The sequence below is a fragment of the Aspergillus ibericus genome (genome assembly GCF_003184845.1).
Source record: "Aspergillus ibericus CBS 121593 unplaced genomic scaffold BO80scaffold_20, whole genome shotgun sequence".
NCBI classification, from domain to species: Eukaryota; Fungi; Ascomycota; class Eurotiomycetes; order Eurotiales; family Aspergillaceae; genus Aspergillus; species Aspergillus ibericus.
In genome coordinates this window covers 260,051-279,050 of record NW_020292118.1, presented here as the reverse complement: position 1 = coordinate 279,050, position 19,000 = coordinate 260,051, and the positions used below count along the sequence as shown (strand labels likewise).

General features: G+C 51.4%; 7 protein-coding genes across 7 annotated transcripts; 3 read left to right on the top strand and 4 right to left on the bottom strand.

Moving 5' to 3' along the window:
- Window positions 1-1,107: 1,107 nt before the first annotated feature.
- Window positions 1,108-5,106, bottom strand: BO80DRAFT_88911 (sensor histidine kinase/response regulator). The gene is made up of 6 exons (XM_025724886.1): window positions 3,856-5,106; window positions 3,088-3,807; window positions 2,012-3,043; window positions 1,692-1,965; window positions 1,533-1,647; window positions 1,108-1,483 (listed from the first exon to the last, which is right to left on the bottom strand). The coding sequence occupies exons 1-6, from the start codon at window positions 4,959-4,961 to the stop codon at window positions 1,272-1,274; spliced, it is 3,459 nt and encodes a 1,152-aa protein (XP_025575187.1). The 5' UTR covers window positions 4,962-5,106; the 3' UTR covers window positions 1,108-1,271.
- A 1,565-nt stretch (window positions 5,107-6,671) lies between these two features.
- Window positions 6,672-8,983, bottom strand: BO80DRAFT_455384 (Zn(II)2Cys6 transcription factor; the record flags this gene model as incomplete). Its single annotated transcript, XM_025722108.1, has 5 exons — window positions 6,672-7,208; window positions 7,255-7,478; window positions 7,523-7,821; window positions 7,872-8,021; window positions 8,112-8,983. 5 exons carry the CDS (start codon window positions 8,981-8,983, stop codon window positions 6,672-6,674), a joined length of 2,082 nt encoding a protein of 693 aa, XP_025575186.1.
- Window positions 8,984-9,983: 1,000 nt separating this feature from the next.
- Window positions 9,984-11,276, bottom strand: BO80DRAFT_445173 (ankyrin repeat domain-containing protein; the record flags this gene model as incomplete). The annotated part of the gene is made up of 1 exon (XM_025721479.1): window positions 9,984-11,276. One exon carries the CDS (start codon window positions 11,274-11,276, stop codon window positions 9,984-9,986), a length of 1,293 nt encoding a protein of 430 aa, XP_025575185.1.
- Window positions 11,277-12,750: 1,474 nt separating this feature from the next.
- Window positions 12,751-14,205, top strand: BO80DRAFT_382238 (phytanoyl-CoA dioxygenase family protein). The gene is made up of 6 exons (XM_025716884.1): window positions 12,751-12,860; window positions 12,929-13,128; window positions 13,173-13,279; window positions 13,345-13,694; window positions 13,766-13,820; window positions 13,876-14,205. The coding sequence occupies exons 1-6, from the start codon at window positions 12,786-12,788 to the stop codon at window positions 14,100-14,102; spliced, it is 1,014 nt and encodes a 337-aa protein (XP_025575184.1). The 5' UTR covers window positions 12,751-12,785; the 3' UTR covers window positions 14,103-14,205.
- A 110-nt stretch (window positions 14,206-14,315) lies between these two features.
- On the bottom strand, window positions 14,316-15,489 carry BO80DRAFT_493742 (uncharacterized protein; the record flags this gene model as incomplete). The annotated part of the gene is made up of 3 exons (XM_025723836.1): window positions 15,356-15,489; window positions 15,018-15,296; window positions 14,316-14,962 (listed from the first exon to the last, which is right to left on the bottom strand). The coding sequence occupies exons 1-3, from the start codon at window positions 15,429-15,431 to the stop codon at window positions 14,316-14,318; spliced, it is 1,002 nt and encodes a 333-aa protein (XP_025575183.1). The 5' UTR covers window positions 15,432-15,489.
- Window positions 15,490-15,696: 207 nt separating this feature from the next.
- Window positions 15,697-17,207, top strand: BO80DRAFT_382233 (carbon-nitrogen hydrolase family protein). Its single transcript, XM_025716883.1, has 3 exons — window positions 15,697-16,170; window positions 16,227-16,666; window positions 16,722-17,207. Exons 1-3 carry the CDS (start codon window positions 15,992-15,994, stop codon window positions 17,093-17,095), a joined length of 993 nt encoding a protein of 330 aa, XP_025575182.1. The 5' UTR covers window positions 15,697-15,991; the 3' UTR covers window positions 17,096-17,207.
- Window positions 17,208-18,132: 925 nt separating this feature from the next.
- BO80DRAFT_434936 (uncharacterized protein) lies at window positions 18,133-18,965 on the top strand (the record flags this gene model as incomplete). Its single annotated transcript, XM_025720893.1, has 3 exons — window positions 18,133-18,365; window positions 18,589-18,635; window positions 18,784-18,965. 3 exons carry the CDS (start codon window positions 18,133-18,135, stop codon window positions 18,963-18,965), a joined length of 462 nt encoding a protein of 153 aa, XP_025575181.1.
- Window positions 18,966-19,000: the final 35 nt, after the last annotated feature.

The window sequence follows — 19,000 nt, the reverse complement described above, 5'->3', positions numbered from 1 at the left end:
GATGTATGGGGAGTTCGGGTTAGAAGCAGTAGTTGGGGAGGAGTCCAGGAGGAGTTGGGGGGTGTTCGGCGGTTGTGCCTCCAATTTGGCCCGGAGGGCTTGGATCTCTTCCTGTAGCTTCTCATTCTGGGTGCGTAAGAGCTCCTGTTCGGCTTTTAGTTTCCGGACTTTCGCTCTTGCTGTCTCGATTATCTCTGTCTGGTGTTTGAGTGTTTCATTGAAGCTGGTGAAAAACTCTCTGATATCCTGGTACGTCACCCGTCCGTTGTTTTCTCCGCCGGCCGCAGATTCGGGGTTTGCGATCGGCTTGTTTTCTTCCATATGAGCGCCTCGTCTGCGGCATTCTCTTGTTGCTGGATTCCGGCTTCAGCCCTACTATTGATCTGACCCCTGTAGAGCCAAGAATGCTTACCTACTTTATGTTTTTTTACATAATTAGTTGAACTAGATCAATTAATTTGATTATATTGCCACAAATCGATTCTTTGTATTATGCAATCCCGTAGTCTATAGAGAGGTTAGATTATCCACTTTATCTGATTGTTTTTACTTCGCACGGAATACGGTATCCAAAATTTTTCGGTATACTTACCTAATTGATTTACGTTTGTGGTTATATAATACAACCAAAAAAGACAGTGTTATAGGTAGTACAATTGCATCCAATACCCAATCCCCCTTAAGATGAATGTGGAAGATTAAGTTTGTTAGCTGCATTAGTATACATGCTCGCATAATATCAGGTGAACGTGCTCACCCCATCTATTCTGTACTCACCTAACTCACCCATAGTCGCGCGATAGTAAAGCAGCCTCACCCACTAGCTCACCCAAACAACACCCACCCGCCTTCTGGCCACGTTCAAGCCACACGCCGGGAGGTTAGTAGTTGGGTGGGTGACCACCAGCGAATCCCTTCTGTTGTATGTAATCCCTTTTTTCTTTTTGCAGAATCATTACTACTTACTACTATGGCTGGTGTGGATGCTCGGCTTTGGATGAAGTCGGAGACTGGTGTAGTGGAATGGAAGGGGGTATCCTACATTTTTATGGATATCCGGAAGGGTAGGATTGATACACGTTAGGCTGGGTACATCAGATAACGAGTGTAAGAATGTGTCTTATTATCGGTGATCAATGATATGCGTAGCTTCTGAATGAGTGTAGACGAATTGAATCATAGATAAAACCAAGCAACGTAAAGCTAGTTACATATATTATCAACAGTATCAACGCCATATCACACCGACCCAAGCAACTCTATATGCCCAGTCATGCAATATTCATTATTCGTTTCAAGTCATGAAGTGAAAGGGGCTTCACCAGGTAGTCGTCAATGCCTGCTGCAAAGGCCTGCTGTTGCATCTCGCTCGAGGCCACCCCGGTCACCGCCATGATGGCGGCCCGGGGGAGGGAATGCTGTTCTTCGTACTCGCGGATCTTGCCCGAGGAAGCAATCCCGTCCATGATTGGCATTGATATGTCTGCCCAATTAGTAATTACGAAGTGCGTGGGGGGTGGGGGGGCACATACCCATGAGGATATAGTCAAAGGGCCTAGCGGAGTTCTTGTATTTCTCAAATGCCGCTAGGCCGTTGGAGGCGGTCTCGTACGTACACCCGATTTTCCGTAGGAAGGTAGCAAGGATCTGCACAGATTAGCAATGCTGCTGACTGGGAGGGGTCATCATACCTTGAGATTGATATCATTGTCATCCACAATGAGCACATGGAGGTTGTCGCTTGTAGATTCTCGCGGCACGGACGGAGCAAACTCGGACACATTCTCCCGAACGACAGGAGGCGACTCCGAGCCCTTGGCAAGGGCAAAGGCATCGGACAAGCTCCGCCCTCGGAGGGGCACGCCAGGCAGCGGACCCAAGATGGGATCGTCATCACATGGGCCCAGCCCCTGGTGCGACTCGGTAATTCGCTGCAACGCTTGTAGGACCTTGCGAGGTGCGATTCTGCCAAATATTAGTAGACACCCTCAAACTTCAGATGTAGACTTACGGCTGAGGAACGTAAAACACATCAGCCCCCCGGATGGCAAATTCCCCTGGGAGCGTGACGGCTTGTTCACCAATCACCACAATGGCCTTGAACTTCACGTCAATGGGTCCCCGTGCCGATAGCGTTTTGAGTGTAGATTCCTCGATGACCGCAATGTCTCCCGGAGCCGTGTCCAGTTGGTCGGCAAACGACACCATCCACCCAGGCTGACTTAATAAGACGTTGCTCAACGCCCCCCGCAGCGCAAGCTTGCGCTTTGCTTCCGTGCTCAGGAGACCACTGGGCGCTTCCTTCAGGTCGGCATATGCATTGAGTCCCACCAGGGACACTCGGGTCATGATGCGCGCTCCCGGAACCCCACAATCCATGATCGAGTTCTCTTCCACGAATTCCACCGGAATGTACACATGGACTTGCGTCCCGACACCAACGTCGCTTTTCACTTCCATCTCGCCACTGAGGTAGTTCACCAACTGTTTGACCACACTCAAACCCAGTCCGACACCCTCTGTCAAGATGCTCTCCTGTGCGAACGGCTTGAAAAGCTGATGCTCCAAAAATTCGGGAGAAATCCCACAGCCGGTATCTGTGATGGTCAGGTGTGCCATCGTCTTCTTCGTAAAGCCAGACCTTTCAACCTTTTTCGCCAGTGAAACCTCTATGAACCCACATCTAGTGAACTTGAATGCATTGCCCAAAATATTCATGACAATCCGCCTCCACGCGCCAGAGAGCGATTGTAGATGCCACGAACCCAAGTCTTCGATCCGAACAATTACCGAGAGATCATCCGGATTGGGCGGCGCTGGAGCACCGGCAGGTCTATTGCCCACTCCCGACCCACCTGGCAAGTAACGACCAGCAATCTTCGCGGCATTGATAAGGGATCGGTGCCCGGCGTACAAGGCGTCGGTCACGTCTTCTACTACCTCATCCAAGTCAAACTCGGTCACCAGATTATCCATGCCGTCTCCGCTCGACCCAGGTTTCTTGTGCAAGTGGGTCAGGTTGTTGATCTTGGTAAATTCAAGCCTGGATAATTAGCATCATCTACAGCAAAGGCAACACGGACTTACAGGTGATTCATTGTATCTAGCAATGTGAGCCCGCATGTCTCCACCATCGTGATCATGTCTTGTTGAGTGGAGTCGAGGGACGTGGTTTGCAAAAGTTCTGTGCTGGCGAGCATGCCGTGCAAAGGCGAGCGAAGCTCATGACTGACCGATGCAAGTAAGTCAGATTTTGACTTCTCCGTAGCAGTCCAGTCTATCTGGCAGTATCCGGAGACGATAGTATCACCAAAGGTCTTGAGGAAGTGAAGGTCATCCTGCCCCAGTCGCCGCTGGTCATCACAGGTCCAGACGAGTGTCCCTGCCAGCCAGCGAGATTTGTTCCAGTTCCACAATGGAAGGAACACGATAGACTTGGCTTCCGGGAAGTTATGAGCCAGTCGAGCAATGATAGACTGCCGCAAGGAGAATTCGCCTTGGTTGCTATGAAGACTGTGTCTGCGCTGATGCAAGAAACTCGAAGGCGGTGATCCAAAGGGTTGCTGAGGGTGGAGGACCTCGCCTTGCGGGAAAGCGGTGAACATATCATGTAGCAGCCCTTCTGTCAAAGGGACTCGAAACATACTGCTGCTCCCCAGGGCACGCTCTGATGAGGCGATACCTAGAGGTTCACAGACCTTCTCAGACCAGCCCCCATATGACGATACGCTAGGTGAGCGGAGAGAAAATGCAGAGTCGCTATCTCTGTCGAACGCGTCCCAATCATTCACGCTAGCAGTCGAGCTACTACATTGCAGTTAGCCGGTTTCACTCTTCATCGAATCATTGACTTGCCTGCGAGTGTTACTGCGTGAGGCATCGACAAAGATGACCCCATCCAGATCCATACATTCCTGCAGCAGACCACTTGCACGAGAGAAGAGTAGCGACGTTTTCTCGGAAATGGCAGTGCCTTCTGGTACCATGACGAGATTACTTGTCTCGTCGGAACTCTTTCTCACGTGTCGTTGGTGCGTCCCATTCGGAGCCGAATGAACGGTCCCAAATGCTTGATTGGCGAAGAAAGGCGACTCGTTCGCAGGGAGTGGTGGAGGGTATCTGGTTGAGGACGGTGAAATTTCGCGAACACTGGCCGCCGACATGGATAGGCGGTCAATCTCTGGCACCTCGGACGAACGAGGGGAGATAATACTGGCCGCAGTGCTCTTTCGTCGGCTTTTCCGTCCATCGTTCTCATTGCACGACTGTCCTTTGACGAACTTCATGAGTCCGCCTAACAAGCGATCATTCTGACGGTATTGACGTAGCGCCCCGACGTTCTGAAGGTGACTGGCGACCGCGTTGGCAACATTTTGGAGCTCCGCCAGTTCGCCATCTCCAAAGAAATGGCAAGGCTCGTCATTCACCACGCAATACGTCCCGATCGTCTCTCCAGAGGACGTATTCAGGGGCACCTCCGCGTAAAATCTGAGCCGAAATCGTTCCACGAGGGGGTGGTGCTTCAGGTCGAGCTCTAGATTCACGTCGCGGATGACAGTTCTGGTACTATTTCTAGTAATATTCGAAGAGCAGATCCCTCCCATTCCATTCCGCGCCAATCCTATTGTGCCCATGCCCACAGAATTGTCGGTGACCAAGGTCCTGTTGCCACAGGCTGGGCTCGACGGCGTGGCCTCTGCAATAATGTGTGTTTCGCCGTTCTCAATCAGCGAAACGAACGCGTACTTGCAGCCCATGCGGTAAGTTCCAAGTTGCGCAAGAGCCATCAAGGCGGGGTCCGAGGCCGGGCAAGCCATCGTGGAATGCTTCTGCCCATTGACGATCGAGACTGGAAACACTGTGCGCAGCAGCCCATCGATTCGGTCCGGAGCCTGGGCGCTGGAGAACCTATGCATGTGGTGGTTTACGTGAGCATGACTCAAGAAACCATAACGGGGCATTAAATGGATGTGACTGGCACTACCTGAAGAGTTCAGGGGTCATTCGGGAGGCTCAGGGGATGAAGAGCTGCTGAGCCCACAGCGAGTGGGTTATCGCCTATGGCATCGCAAGTGACGGTAGGAGTACGTCCGCGGGGGAAATGACTCGGTAACGAAAGGGTTAGGCACCAGATATATTCCAAATCTTTAGCCACACCCGAGCTAGCCAGGAGGTTTAAGGTTCATGATCCGGACGCCACCGGCATGCTAGAGGAGCTTCTGAAAAGCTGGCCAAGTGGTGTGGAAGCAGGTCTAGGCCGCTGAGTTGATGTGGTCGACTTGCAAATGCTCCTTTTTGCTGGGCCGCCCCGCCGGCTGATGGCGCCGACCCCGGATAAGGGGATCATCGCAGGCTCTGCATGACTGGCCCTGCCAGATCCCGGGAACGACCGTGCAAGTTCCATGGTTCGGCCATCTCAGCCTCGCAGGCAGCATCGGCCGAATAACGTCGCACACGGGCGTTCTCGGCTCCGACAATTCGCCTGCCTGGGTTGAGGAATCCGACGGAAGATGCCGCGCAACCGGAGTCGATACCAGAAGATTCCTTTCCCGAGCAGACGAAATAATACATCGTGATGGCGGAGGTCTGACGAAAGGAAGCAGAGTGGGATGAGGAAAAGATGGACGGGTCATTGATGTAACCCAACTCTATGTCCTTCCGCGTGACGCGCTCGGATTGGTCCGGACTTGCTTTCCCCGGCGCCGCATTCGGGGCTTCCTCGCCTCAGGCATCAAGGCCACCGCTGCCCTGGCCAGCAACCGGATTCGGGCTGGTCGTCCTTCTCGCAGCGTTACCTCCCATGATAAAGAGGCATTCATCCTGCTTCTTGCTTACGAGAAATCCATCGTATCCCTGTTGCCTCTTATTGGGCGGAGACTTTTCTGCACTCAAAGTAAGCAGGATGTAGCCGGAAGCTTAAGCAAGCCAACAGATCAACTGCTATCCACCCCCAAAGTCTAAGGCAGCTCCTGTACAGTTTTCCATTGGCAGCTTGCTCGAGGAGACCATCAAGATAAAATTAAAATGCCCCGGGGAGAGCTGCTGCAGGGGCCATGAGGGGGTAAACGGATCGACATTACTCGATGACTCCGATCTGCAGTCAATCACGCAGCTGTTCAACCCTTATCGGACTGCTGACGAGAACATGATTCATCCAGTCACGTGTCGGACGTTGTCGCAGTCATTGACTCGCGCATGGGTCTAGATCGGAGGATCCTCTCACCCGAGGATACGAAGATGCTACAGCTGCAGATCCGGTAGGGGTATCACCGGGGCTGTACAGTTCTATTCACCGTCAGATGTATTATGAATTGGTAAGATGAATCCTTTCGGGCCCCCAAAGGGGCAGTTTCATGGGTATCTATGTATTAAGCAGGTTCGTATTCGCGGTCGCGCCCTGCAAGGGGCACATGTCAGCAACCAGTCGCAAACTCGCACCAGGCTCGTGTTGAAAAACGGGCCCGCTTACCTTTCCTCGTGAAAGTCGATAGCCGAACGCCATGTTCTAGGCCAGCCCACGCATTACTCTAACCTTACGGACAATGGAGTCGTCAACCCTAGCCAAGCACAACCGTCGAACCGTATCAATGCTTTTGACTCCCGAGTCACCCCTCGATCCCTCCCAGATCGGTGGGGTTATTAGGTAAGCTAGTGTACCAAGCAGGGTATGCCTAAAATATGGGCGGGTCGAGTGTTGGGTTAATCGAAAAGAAGGCCTCAAGATCCATCGTTGAGAAGTCAAAGTCCCAGCCCATGTCGGACTGGGTGAAGTCCAGAAGATCTTCACCACTACCCACACTGCCACTTGGCATGCGTATACCATCCTGCAAGGAGTTCCCTTGGAAATCAGAGAGCATCGATAGACCCCCTCCCCCGACTAGACCAGCGTGAACGGGGCCGGGAATAGGGCCTTGTGGATGATGAGAGATGTTTCCGGCGTACTGTCGCGTGGTATTGATGGGGTGCTCTGAACTGTAAGATTGAATTGCATTTGGTGACCATTCGTATGACGGGTTCAGCTTTCGCAAGACTGTTTGAATAGCAGACATGGAGCTAGAAATAGGCTCACCCTGTCGCATGGCGGAAAGGCCTTGTAAGGCGGCATGAATCCACGGAAGGTGGGTGGATGCCAAATTCTCGCCATGCATTAAATCATAAATAAGCGCGAAAGAAGAACTTCCCAGGAAGTATCCATGATAGCGGAGTTCCTAGCGTTATTAGCACTTTGGCCTCATCAGCAAGTGAAATGCATACCCGAACAAGTTCATTGTATATGGAAGCTTCATAGAGATGATGAATAGTTCTGCAAGCGGCACTAAGGGCCTGGTTACAGGCCTCGTTCAGCCAGGTGGGCATTTCTGTCGGCCGTTTGGCTGTGCTGCTTCCTGGCTGCTGAGATGATATCTTCATATCGTGCCGCCACCGGGCCCGGAAGATTAAGAATGGCCGGAAGGTCAGCAGAATCGTATGATAATAGACTAAACCGTTAGCTTGGCCTCTTCAAGGGGAGATTAGAGCGTACGAGTTGTCAGGATAATCTGCCGTACTCCCAAGCTCCCCGGTTGAGTCGATTTATCAAGTCCACACCCCACTGCATGTTGCATCATCGATTCATAACATCGAAGGTCATCAGCTATCGATCTAGCGATCTTCCACATTTGCAGCAATGATTCGTGGCGTCGCCCATACATCTCATCGGCTGATCGGGAGAAAACCTTGGAAAGATGAACCAAGACCTGCAAAAAGGGATTCTGCGGCAGCGCGACCCCAATGTCTTTCGACGAGAGAGATCTGGGTCGTCCGAGATGGAAACAAGTCCAGCTAGCTACTATTAGTACGGAAGAATGGAGACGACGATATGCGAGACCGACACTTCATAGAAATAGAGTGCCCAAAATGTGCTCCGCCGTTCCTCAATGCTATCTGCAGCATCTCCACCCTCGGTAGGAGCCTCTTTATGCAGCCCAGCGGAAATAGCCTTGCGGGCAGCTGTGCCCATTAGAAGGAAAGCCGAATTGGGCCTGCCTTGTTCGGTTTGGAAATGGGCGTGTTGGCCAGAACGTCAGTACGTGATGTCTGAAATTTTAGAGAGGTTACTACTTATCATGAACATAGAAAGTTGCACGGTCTGAAGATTGACCACGTCATCAAGAGAGGAGGTAGAAGCCTTTACACGTTCATACAAGATATCTCCCCAGCTATGGTGCTCCGTTCCTAGAGCCCCGATGGCTAATCCTAGAAGTAACAGGGATTGTGACCACTTATCGGAGCGCGAATCCGGTGTTGGACGATACATGTGATCGAGCTGCTGATAGAAGGCATCCTTGGACCAAAATGGCACCAGATTATACAGCGTTGCCAAGAAGCGCCGGAGGAAGTCCTTGGCCAACTCATATGGCAGGAACAGCACCGGGGCATCGGGCCCGTTGGTAATCTTGTTCGAGTCGTGCGACTCGGCCTGGGTCCCGAAAAAGATCCGACGGAAGCTAAACATGTCCAGGCCCGCCCCGGCTTCTTCAACCTCGCCCTGGGGCTTCTGCGCTTCCGTGGATGGATTATTGGAAACGAGACCCCTGTATATTTCATGCATGAGCGCGAAGTGGGAAGTCGATCCATAATACAATTGTACCTTGCAAGATGGCGACGCCATGTGGGTGGCGGAGACGCTGTTGTTGAAGGTCAAGCTGACGGACGGGTTTCTCCGCCGGGCTGGCGGCATCAAACTAGGCGACTGCTGCCGTGTGCCGTGGTCGTCCGGCGTGCCCCCGTTCGAGTGAAATCCCTCACTGACGGCGGCCTCTGGATATTGATTTTTCTTTCTGCGCTGTCGGGTGACCTCTCGATAGATGCATGGGGTATGGCGCAGCTGGCAGGTTTTGCAGGGGGTGACACCATTGCATTTGATCTTCCTCTTCCGGCACTCTTGGCATGCCTTGGGAATTCGCCAGCCAGAGGGCTGCGCTGGAGATATGGCGTCTGCCATTTTGGATAATCTAGTGGACAGTTGCACCGCCGCGTCGAGCTCGGATTGATTTTGCCAGACTCTTGCTGCGTCATGGATGGATGGATGGAAGCCGAGGAGTCGGATTTATCGCCCGTAGGTTTATCCGTTATTCCGAACCCCATCCGGTCTAGTTCTGATTCGCCGCTGCCACCTGGTCTGTCAGGCACACAGACTGCTACTGAAGCTGTCGATATATGTTCCTTCTTTTAAGAATCTATCAGGGCTGTTCTGTGACACAGAACTAGTGCAAGTAGGGATTCGATGGTGGGAAGCCCGCTTTCGCCTAGTCAATATATATTTTGCGGAGCTCCGATGACTTGGAGTGTTGCTTTGTACCAAAAATTAGAATTCGGGAAACACAAAGTCCGTCGTTGTAATCCTAATTTTGCTGACATGCTTTAAAGTTCGTTTGCATTGAAAACCTGGGATCTGGCGATACTGTCAGTCTCCAATTAGGTACGCCTTGGTGCAGAATGCTAGATGTTCTTACTGCCCTGATACGGAGGTACTAGGGTTTATTTCACAAAGTGCACCTTGCTGGGTGGTAATGTGTCAAACAAGTCATTGGAAAGGAGTATTACGGTGCATTGGCTTTGTTACCTCCCTTGGAAAGCTGTCGGGTTCATGTGTAAGTCGAGAAGTCATCCTAGACGGTGGGTTAGTAGAGGTAGTGGTGGGCAGGATAATTGGTCCAAAGCGGTGTTCAACTTAAGAGAGCGTGGACTGAAAGAGATACAAGAGATACTACTTATCGCATAATTGACTAGAGGGAATCTAAGGTACGTGGATTAATGACTACGGGGCACTACATGAACGAGCCCTAGAAGTCTCAAAACCATAGGTAGTTGGGGAAAGAGTTCATTACAAGTTGTAATAATGTATTCCCGTACTGTAATCTAGAGTAGTCTCAAGGTTAACAGGAAATCTAACTCTAAATCCCGAGCTCGCCATTTATCCACGAGCCCAGGGTGGCTAGAAATCACTGCGGGTGTTCGGATGGCATGGCCTTCTCCAACAATTCCAACATCACTTCACAATTTTCGCGGTCCGTCTTCCTTCTTTTATCCTTCGTTATGCTTCCGCAACTGTTGATGAGCCTAGCATCATGAGGAAAGTGGCGCCCCTCTACCAATAGCTTCATGACCTCGACACTTTGGCGGATCAGAGTACCGTCGCCCTTAAAGAGCTGGCCTAGCATGCTGGCGATAATTTCAGACTCTATCTCGGGATTCCAGTCTAGGGACCCATATGCGGTCATTTCAGGACGGGCCAATAATGCCCGGATTACATCTGGCTTTCGACGGAATGCTGCCTGGTTCAATTGCTCAAGGGCATCATACCGAGGCGTGTTTCTATCATGATTCACCGCGAGTGTAATTCCCCTTTCGATCAAACAGACTCCATTGGCCTGGCTCCCAGACCGTATCGCCCCAATGAGAGCCGTCTGTGGTTCGTCCCAGGGGTATTGAGACCCGAATTCATTCAGAAGTTCCGGCGCATGGTGCAGAACGCACTTGACTGCTGAAGCCTTGTCTCCGGCCTCATTAGCGCCATCAATCTCTGCTGCAAGATGTAAAGCAGTGAAGCCAGAATCGCGATTCCGCCATGTGTGAAGGTTCAGGTCGTTTTTTTCAATCAGCATTTGAAGTAGTAAGGCATGGCCCTCTGTGCGGAAAATTGCCAAAAGCAGGCTCTCCATGAATTTGACTTTGCTGCCAGCTTCAAGAAGGAGTCGTGCCAACTCCCTCTGAGTGCTCGCTGGAGCATCACACACCTTGTCCAAGGGGGTCAGGCCCCCTCGGATTGTGAGAGTGACGTCGGCGCCGTTCTCGAGTAATAGCCTAACAATGTCGACATGGCCAGCTCCAACAGCGGCATGGAGCATCGTTATGCGATGCAGGTTGAAAGTATTTGCAGAGAGTCCTGCCTCCAGGAAAAACTTGACGGAATCATAAGCGCCTCTTTCGACTGCCCCTGAAAAGGGTTCCTCGGCAAAGTTTTCGGGATTCCACAACTCATCTGCATAGTCTTCTTCCGTCATCCCTGACCTCACATCATGGTCTTCCATGATCCTGACATCTAGTTTGTCAAAGAACCTTTGTTCCGGACGGCCAATCCTTTTTGCGATGTGCAGCAACTCGACACGACAGATCCGATACAGCCATTTACATGTAAGCCCGAGAAGGCTTAAGGACTGATTATCTAGTTCCTTGATGATGTAGAGAACCAGTTCTTCCGGGAGTGCACTCAATGGGAAGATTTGATTATTCATGATGATAAAGCTGTGATGGACAAGGCAAGAAACTGGCCAGTTATGTTCGTTAGAGTGATGCAAGAGGACCTGGTCGAGGGGATTGTGCTTGAGAGCTGAGAAGATCGTGTGCCTTTTATCTCCTTGACGCAGGTACTAGGCACTTTCATGATTTTTCGAGAGGCCGATAAGTAACTGGTAAAGAAAGAGCATTGTCAAAGAATGCTAAGTGGATGGAAGGAGCCATCAGTCATTTCTCCATATTCGGCAGGTTCCGCCATCGGTCTCCTCACACATTTGTTTCTGCTTCTATATTGTCCTTCCTTTATATTTTTCTGCAGAATCTCTCGACCCGACGTGATGCAGAAGTCAAGTTAAGGTTGTTTCAATTCACCATAGATGCAATGGAGTCTAAAAGTTTGCTACCAGCATACACCCCTAACACAATACTCCAGGATTCGATCAATTCCTTCTGATTGTGACACAAGCAATCTATTCCTCTACGCTTATACATGGAATGCGGTACGTCCGTGAAATGCCCCATCTCCCACTTAGCAATGAGACTAGAGAGTGAGAATCCATTATCCACCCCTTTTCTAATGCCATATAGCCTTGTTACTCGGGTAAATGTTGTTTTCTAGTGTATGTTACCTCTAACAGGTATGACTGAATGAGAAAATGCCAATTCTAGATTCTGTTGTAGGACCGCTTCTATTTGTAGCAAAGTGAGGCTGCGCCGAAGTATAGGGGTCGGTCTTATCGCCTTGTGCGTTAGTCGGCCGCTACTGACGCCGACTACCAATCACTGGCAGTGTATCAGTACTGTATCGAGCTTCCTGCCTCACAACACGCATCCATGCTCTTTCTGACAACTTGACATCCCGGTGATACATTCGCGCATTTGAGAAAATTTCTTTTCTGTCCTAATCTTCAAGCTTCATATGTTACTTGCTTGGCAAGGATGTATGCTGGTTAAAAACCTCTATCAGTTCTGTGAAGACGCCCCCGGTAATTGCAGGTGCTGGCAGTTGATGCCTTTTCTATAGTTCCGAGTGACCGATTTCCCATTCATATGGGACAACACACTATGAGAAAGAGAAAACATATATATCTGTAGGCCACATAATCACTAGATGCCAAGGCAGCTATCTTATCAGACATGGACCGTGCCGTTTCCCCGCTTCACCCCACTATTCAACCGGCCTGTTTGAATCAATTGACCAGTCCGTTGTCGCACAGTACTCCCATATCTGACGCCACCTGCACCACACCTGGCGTGACATCTTCCGACCTTCGGGTTGAGTAAGGCATGCAGTGACTTGCAGCCGGCAAAACCCCGGCCCCTGCTCCATTCCATCCAGGATGCAGGGCAATTTTTCAACCAACCATTTTCAGCGCCTAAGTCGGCAGTGATAAGCCACCTCGGGGGCCAAGGCGTTCGGGAGTATTAAATGAACCAGCCTGGCAGGTTTCGGTGAAACATCTTCAATCCTCTCTGCTTTAATCCCACAATACAATCTGGCTACTGTTATGGCTTCTCAGACTCTAACACAGACAATCATCCCTAAGTTATCCCTGGAAGGGATCGATGAGAATAACAAGAACGTATGTTATTCACTCTCCCCCCACATGCAACAAAGTCTCTAGAGTACACGACTAACCATAGATTCCAGACACCAACATGGCTGAAAGCCCTCCACACCAAAGGCTGGACCATTGTCCCCGGGGTGCTCACCCACGAAAAAGCCGCGTACTACGCCGATAAATGCTACGATTGGCTGGAGGGTTGGGGCCTCGGGTATAACCGTCACGATCCCTCCACGCATAAGTCAACATACCTTCCCTGGCATACTCGTGGTGGGCTGTATAATCGGTTAGTTTCACCCAATGCGTTGAGCAGCTGAGCTAAGAAGATAGATATGGCATCGCCCACGAACAGTTCGTATGGGATTTGAAATCGGAGCCTGCGCTTGTGGAAGCGTTTGCGCAGCTTTGGGGGACGGATGAGTTGGTTGTTTCTTATGGTGCGCATCTTCTTACTAGTCATCCTCCATGAGGAGACTATAGGTTTAACTGATCCCGTCAACAGACGGCCTCAACCTCTCCATCCCTGAACCCGACCGAGCACCTACAGACCCCATCTTCGCCCCCTGGCCCCACGTCGACCAATCTCCCTACCGAACACATCTCCAATGCGTCCAGGGTGTCCTGAACCTCCTCCCCAATGGGCCTCAAGATGGTGGTCTGACGGTCCTCGAGGGCTCGAACGCCCTGTACACACAACTATGGCAGCACTTTGATCACAAGAAGGGCGAAAACGGGTGGAATAAAATCGAACAGCAGGTCCTGGACGAGGAAATGAGCCAGTGGCTTGAGCAACAGGGCTGCAAATGGGTCAAGGTGTGCTGTGAGCCGGGTGATTTGTTACTTTGGGATTCGGTATACCCTACCTCCTTTAATCATGCTCTGTTCCTTGAAGACGATAATCAGTCGGCTAATGGCTATTTCAGAGAACGGTCCACTACGGCTCCGTCCCGTCTTCTACTAACGATCGCTTCGCAGCTTGTAAGTCACAACCTACCTCCCTTTCCTGTTGAATGCGATAATTGATTATTGTTAGACGTCTGCTACAAACCATCGATCTTTGTCCCTGAACACGCACGAACTGAGCGCATCGAAGCCTTCAACAAGAAGAATGGAACGGCTCATGACCCGGCCATTGTGCGGGTTACGCAACGGCTTCCGCCCGAAGATCATCCGGCTCATGCGGAGGCACTGAAGCGGCCGATTCAGGAACCTGTGTTGTCAAAGAGAGGGAGGCAGTTGGCTGGGTTGGAACCGTATTAAACTGGCATTAGTTGTTCTGTTCTTGGGACGGACTTCTATGTGTTCCTGGTTATCTGGTCATACTAGCAAGGATTCCCCCCCCTAAATACTAAGGAGGTAACTTAATGAGTTCTTTGATTTTGTCAGTGGAAATGATTCTGTCTTGGACAGAGTGGTAATTAGTAGGCTACAATTAAAACTAAATACTAGCAGTGATATGCCACTGAGCGCATCTCACAACCCCCCCGTCGCCTTCCTAAACACCTCCCTCGTATGCTCCCACACCTTATCCCCCACTCCACTCCCCAAATACCCCTTCAACAACGCCAACTTAGCCTCAACAATCGAACCATCATAATTCACCCGATACGCACCACTCCCCTTCTCCCCATCCGCCCCCACCGTCAACCCCCCTTCCACCCGCGGCGCAAACAACGGACTCGTCGCCGCAAAAGCATGTCTCTCGCCCGACTCCTTCACAGAAAGAAGTCCAACTGAGGAACCCAACGGCGTCATCAGCGTAAGTAACCCGCTCGTAAGGCACCGAACAAGCGGGTTAAAATCTCGCATGAGATTCGTGTTCACTCCACCCGGGAGACTGTGAACTAAACTAATGCTGGGATGTGTGGCGGATAAGCGGGTCATGTAGAGAGAGGTCATGGTGCTTGCCTGGGCGGCTGCGTTGGATAGGCTGTAGTTATGCTTGAGGTCGAGGTCGTTCTCGATGAGTTTGCCTTCGTGCCCGGGGCTGAATACGGAGACTACTCGGGCGAGATGGCCGGATGAGGCGGCGCGGGTTAGTGATGGGAGGAGGTTGTCGATGAAGCGCATGCGGGAATAGTAGTGGAGACTGAGTTTGCGGTCGAGGCCTTCGCTTGTTTCTGGGTCTTTGCTTAGCAGGGGGATGAGGGGGAATGGGGAGAGTGGGAGCCTTACCGGTCCGTCCCTGAGTGGTCATGATACCCGCGCTCAAGACGAGGAGGTTCACTTTGGATTCCTTTTTGGTGATCTCCTGGCAGGCGAGATCCACGTTCTTGAGCAAAGATACATCGCTTTTGATAAAATCTACCGTTGCGAATTCATTGATGGTCTTCAATTCGGTGATGATCTCCGATGCTTGGGCTTCATTACGCCCAACCAGGTAGATGTGTGGGGCTGTGGCATGACGGGTGAATTCTCGCGCAGTGGATAGTCCGATACCACTTGTTCCTCCCACTATTCTCAGTCATATTGGTGTCAGTGTTGAGGGTCGCAGGGGGATGATGGGCATGTACCAAACACGGCAACCAGACCAGACCCGAGGTTTTTGATCGTTGCGATTTGTTCACGGACCTGGGAAATTGCCACCATCTTGTGCAGTAGTTCGTTATGATTTATTAGTGTCCTGAATTATTTTGTTCGCTTGGAAGTTGCAGTGAGAAGTATCTGAGCGAAGGTTCCATTGTCCGTGGGACTTAAATAACTAGAGTGCTGGTGGCTAACGTCAGCCACGCCGGATCGGCCAGATCGGCCGCATGGCTGAGATCAGCCACACTTTCAAAACGCTTATATTTCAACCACCATCGAACAAGCCTCTAAACCTTATGATATCTGTCTATCGATAAATTCCATTACGCGTTATCAGCATCATATCATTTATCGATAAGGAAGGTGATCTGAAGGATCCAGTTTGTGCCGAACTTCCGCAGCATGTATGAACACGCTCGGCCTCCTATCCGTCCAACATCTGGTGATTGGCATTCCTTGAATCCTTGCGGGGATATCGTCGTACAGACCACGCAGTACTGGACCGTTTGGTGTGATAAAGCTCCACGGAATGTCTTGGCGGGAGGGGTTGCAGGAGATACAAATACCGGGCCTCCATCCAAATCCCGGAAGCTCAACCCACCTCGAACGTCTGAAATCTTACTATGCAAGACCCAGCCTCTTCCCAGGTGCGCGTGGCCGTCACGCAGGCAGAACCAGTTTGGCTCGATCTAGATGCGACAGTGGAAAAGACATGCGCTCTCATCGGGGAAGCTGCTGCGAATGGCGCTCAGTTGATCACTTTCCCGGAGTGCTGGATTCCCGGATATCCGGCGTGGATATGGTATGCAAGCACCTGGGAGAAATAGCCTAGATCTGACTAAACTTTATTACTGACAGGTCCCGCCCTGTTGATATGCGCCTGACATCCACCTATATCCAACACTCGCTAAAGGTGGATTCGCCGCAGATGGCTCGCATCCAACGGTGTGCCGCTGAGAACAAAATCGTCGTGGTCCTGGGCTTTTCGGAAAACCTCCACAACTCCCTGTACATCGCACAGGCCATCATCGGGAGCGATGGCAAGATCCTCACCACTCGGAAGAAAATCAAGGCTACTCACATGGAGAGGACCGTCTTCGGCGACTCCTTTGGAGATTGTCTGCAGAGCGTCGTTGACACGTCGGTTGGTCGCGTTGGCGCTCTCTCTTGCTGGGAACACATCCAGCCGCTTCTCAAATACCACACCTATTCGCAGCGCGAACAGATCCATGTCGCGGCATGGCCCCCACTGTTCCCTGACGTTGGTGACGGCTCTTTGTTTTCGATGTCAAGCGAGGGTATGTCACTTTTCCTTATCCCATTTGTTTAGAAAACTTTGACACATCTTGTCAGGCACCAATGCCATTGCTAGAACGTACGCTATTGAAAGCCAATCGTTCGTCCTGCATACCACCACAGTGATAAGCCAGTCCGCCATTGATCGCATGGCAACACATTCCGGGGCCCTTATGAGCACCCCTGGGGGTGGCTGCTCCGCCATCTTTGGGCCTGACGGCCGCCAATTGTCGCAACCGATCCCCAGTACCGAGGAGGGCATCATCTACGCTAACCTAGATCTGGATCAGGTCTACCACTCCAAAGCTTTTGTAGATGTCTGTGGACATTACAGTCGACCGGACCTTCTTTGGCTGGGAGTGGAGAGCGGTGTGAGGTCCCATGTAAGGGATCAAGGCACGGTGGTTGAACAGGAGCAGTCAGGAAAGTAACCAGTTAGCTTGTGAGAAGGTTGTTACGGTTCTCTGAGGGAAAATACCCTTTTACCATCGTCTTCCACCACCAGGCCTCTTAATAGGGGGATTGTAGATGTGGAAATCTGAGTAATTAATTTTGTTTGTATGTATATTCACCATATCAGGTGATCGCGGCCCGTGTGTTGCTTTCGTTCGTCTTCACTCCTCCAACCTTCTTCTTCCTAGATGCCCGCGACACTTCATGACAAGTCATCGATAACTGCCACCGCTGCAATAGTCTGTCTCATTTCTGGCCACTCGAATCCAGGCGGGCCGATCCTTTGCCCTCGGCCGAGCGTGGAATAGATATTCCTGGTTAAAATGCCCCACTTATGCCTGGTTCCTGTGATGCCTGTGAATGGGTGATTCCGGGTTTTCTCAGACCCATCCTCAGGATGGTATTCTCACTACTCAAAGCTAACGTGTACATTCTTTTGTGGTATTTATGCTAACCACAAGGATAAAATAACCAGAGACTGCATCCCCGAGACCTCTCATTCTGACACTGAATCGTCGAAATCATGAACATACAACCCCCAACGCATACTTTATCGCAAACCGATCAAGGAACTAAACGATACCACTTTCTCTGAGCGTCTTCCGAGTTTCAACAGGCTGCACATTAGCCATGGGAGCCAGAACAACCTCAAGTGACCTCTTCATCGTGGTAATAGTGCTCACCAGTCCTAGCATTTCTGTTTCAAATCCACACCGCTGAAGCTTCCTACCCCAAAGGCCATAATGCAAATCGGCTTGATGTTGATCAAATGGGAGGAATGATTAGAGTGTTATGACCCGCCAAACCGCTCACCTGTATATACTGCAAGTTCTGGCTCGATCTGGGCGCTCTGAAGTAACTGCACGGCGGCCGGACCGCCCACCCAGTCCAGGAAGAGATGCACGGGCTCAATGCTCGGAGGGAGAACCAACGGACGTCGGGATGAGCTGGGAGAAGGACGTGATCATCGAGCTCCTCCACTTCGGCGAGGGTGTCTGGATTCCGTGCCACGCCCATGATCCGCGCCGCTCCCAGCGGGCGCCACGGCGATGCCCGCCCGGCCACTGCCGCTGGTGGCTCCAATAATGGCGACTGCCCGGCCATTCACAGCCACCTATGGCACGGCAGCGCAGCGCCATCCAGCTGCTGGAGGGGGCGCGCCAAAGGCACTGGGGTGCTTGCACTCGGCTCGTCCTCGCACACCCACGGCCAATACTTTCAGCTGCAGCTGGCTAGGCAGGGGCTGAGGTATGTCTGGAACAGTCATGTACTCGGGAGGCGCACCCCATGAAGTGGCACGGGCACCCTTCATTGCGCGAACTGGGGTGGAGTGAAATGCGGCCAGCTGATTGAACGGCTGCAGAGCAGTGGTGCCTGGGTTTGGTTCGGAGATGCCCTTTGATACAGGCGAATGTCAAACGATGACGATCTAGTAGCTGGTAAACTGCCACGCCAAGATTGATACCCATAGCTTCTTGCTAAAGGAAGTGAAAGTGACAGAAACCAAGATATTTAGAGGTAAGTTTCGTGACTTGAGCTGGACCGGCTCAAGTTGAGCTTCACAATGAAAACGAGAACCCGAAATATTACCCCTGGATTTCAGCAACTCCCCTAACTGCCCATCACAGATTGAAATGTGTTGAGCTATATGAGCTTGTCTGTATAGAAATCGGTCCGCCGACACAGTGTCTTAATAGATATGGGGCTTCAGAGCGGGCGATGATTGGTCGGTGTATTAGGTGGGACATCGGCGTCGGCAAGCCAGAGTCCGTGGACCAATCTGCGTCCCCGCACGCATCGGCATCCAGCACGCCGCCGTCCGCTAGTGCTGATGTCTCGTTGATATGATGGTGTTAAGTGGGGCAATACAAGTGAGAGTATAC

Coding starts and splice junctions, on each gene's coding strand:
- BO80DRAFT_88911 (XM_025724886.1), bottom strand. CDS start 4,961: ATGCCCCGTTATGGTTTCTTGAGTCATGCTCACGTAAACCACCACATG. Junction 1,966..2,011: donor GTGTTTTACGTTCCTCAGCC/GTAAGTCTACAT, acceptor AATATTTGGCAG/AATCGCACCTCGCAAGGTCC. Junction 1,648..1,691: donor ACAATGATATCAATCTCAAG/GTATGATGACCC, acceptor TAATCTGTGCAG/ATCCTTGCTACCTTCCTACG.
- BO80DRAFT_382238 (XM_025716884.1), top strand. CDS start 12,786: ATGGCTTCTCAGACTCTAACACAGACAATCATCCCTAAGTTATCCCTG. Junction 13,129..13,172: donor CGTGGTGGGCTGTATAATCG/GTTAGTTTCACC, acceptor CTAAGAAGATAG/ATATGGCATCGCCCACGAAC. Junction 13,695..13,765: donor ATTTGTTACTTTGGGATTCG/GTATACCCTACC, acceptor TGGCTATTTCAG/AGAACGGTCCACTACGGCTC.
- BO80DRAFT_382233 (XM_025716883.1), top strand. CDS start 15,992: ATGCAAGACCCAGCCTCTTCCCAGGTGCGCGTGGCCGTCACGCAGGCA. Junction 16,171..16,226: donor GGATATCCGGCGTGGATATG/GTATGCAAGCAC, acceptor TATTACTGACAG/GTCCCGCCCTGTTGATATGC. Junction 16,667..16,721: donor GTTTTCGATGTCAAGCGAGG/GTATGTCACTTT, acceptor ACATCTTGTCAG/GCACCAATGCCATTGCTAGA.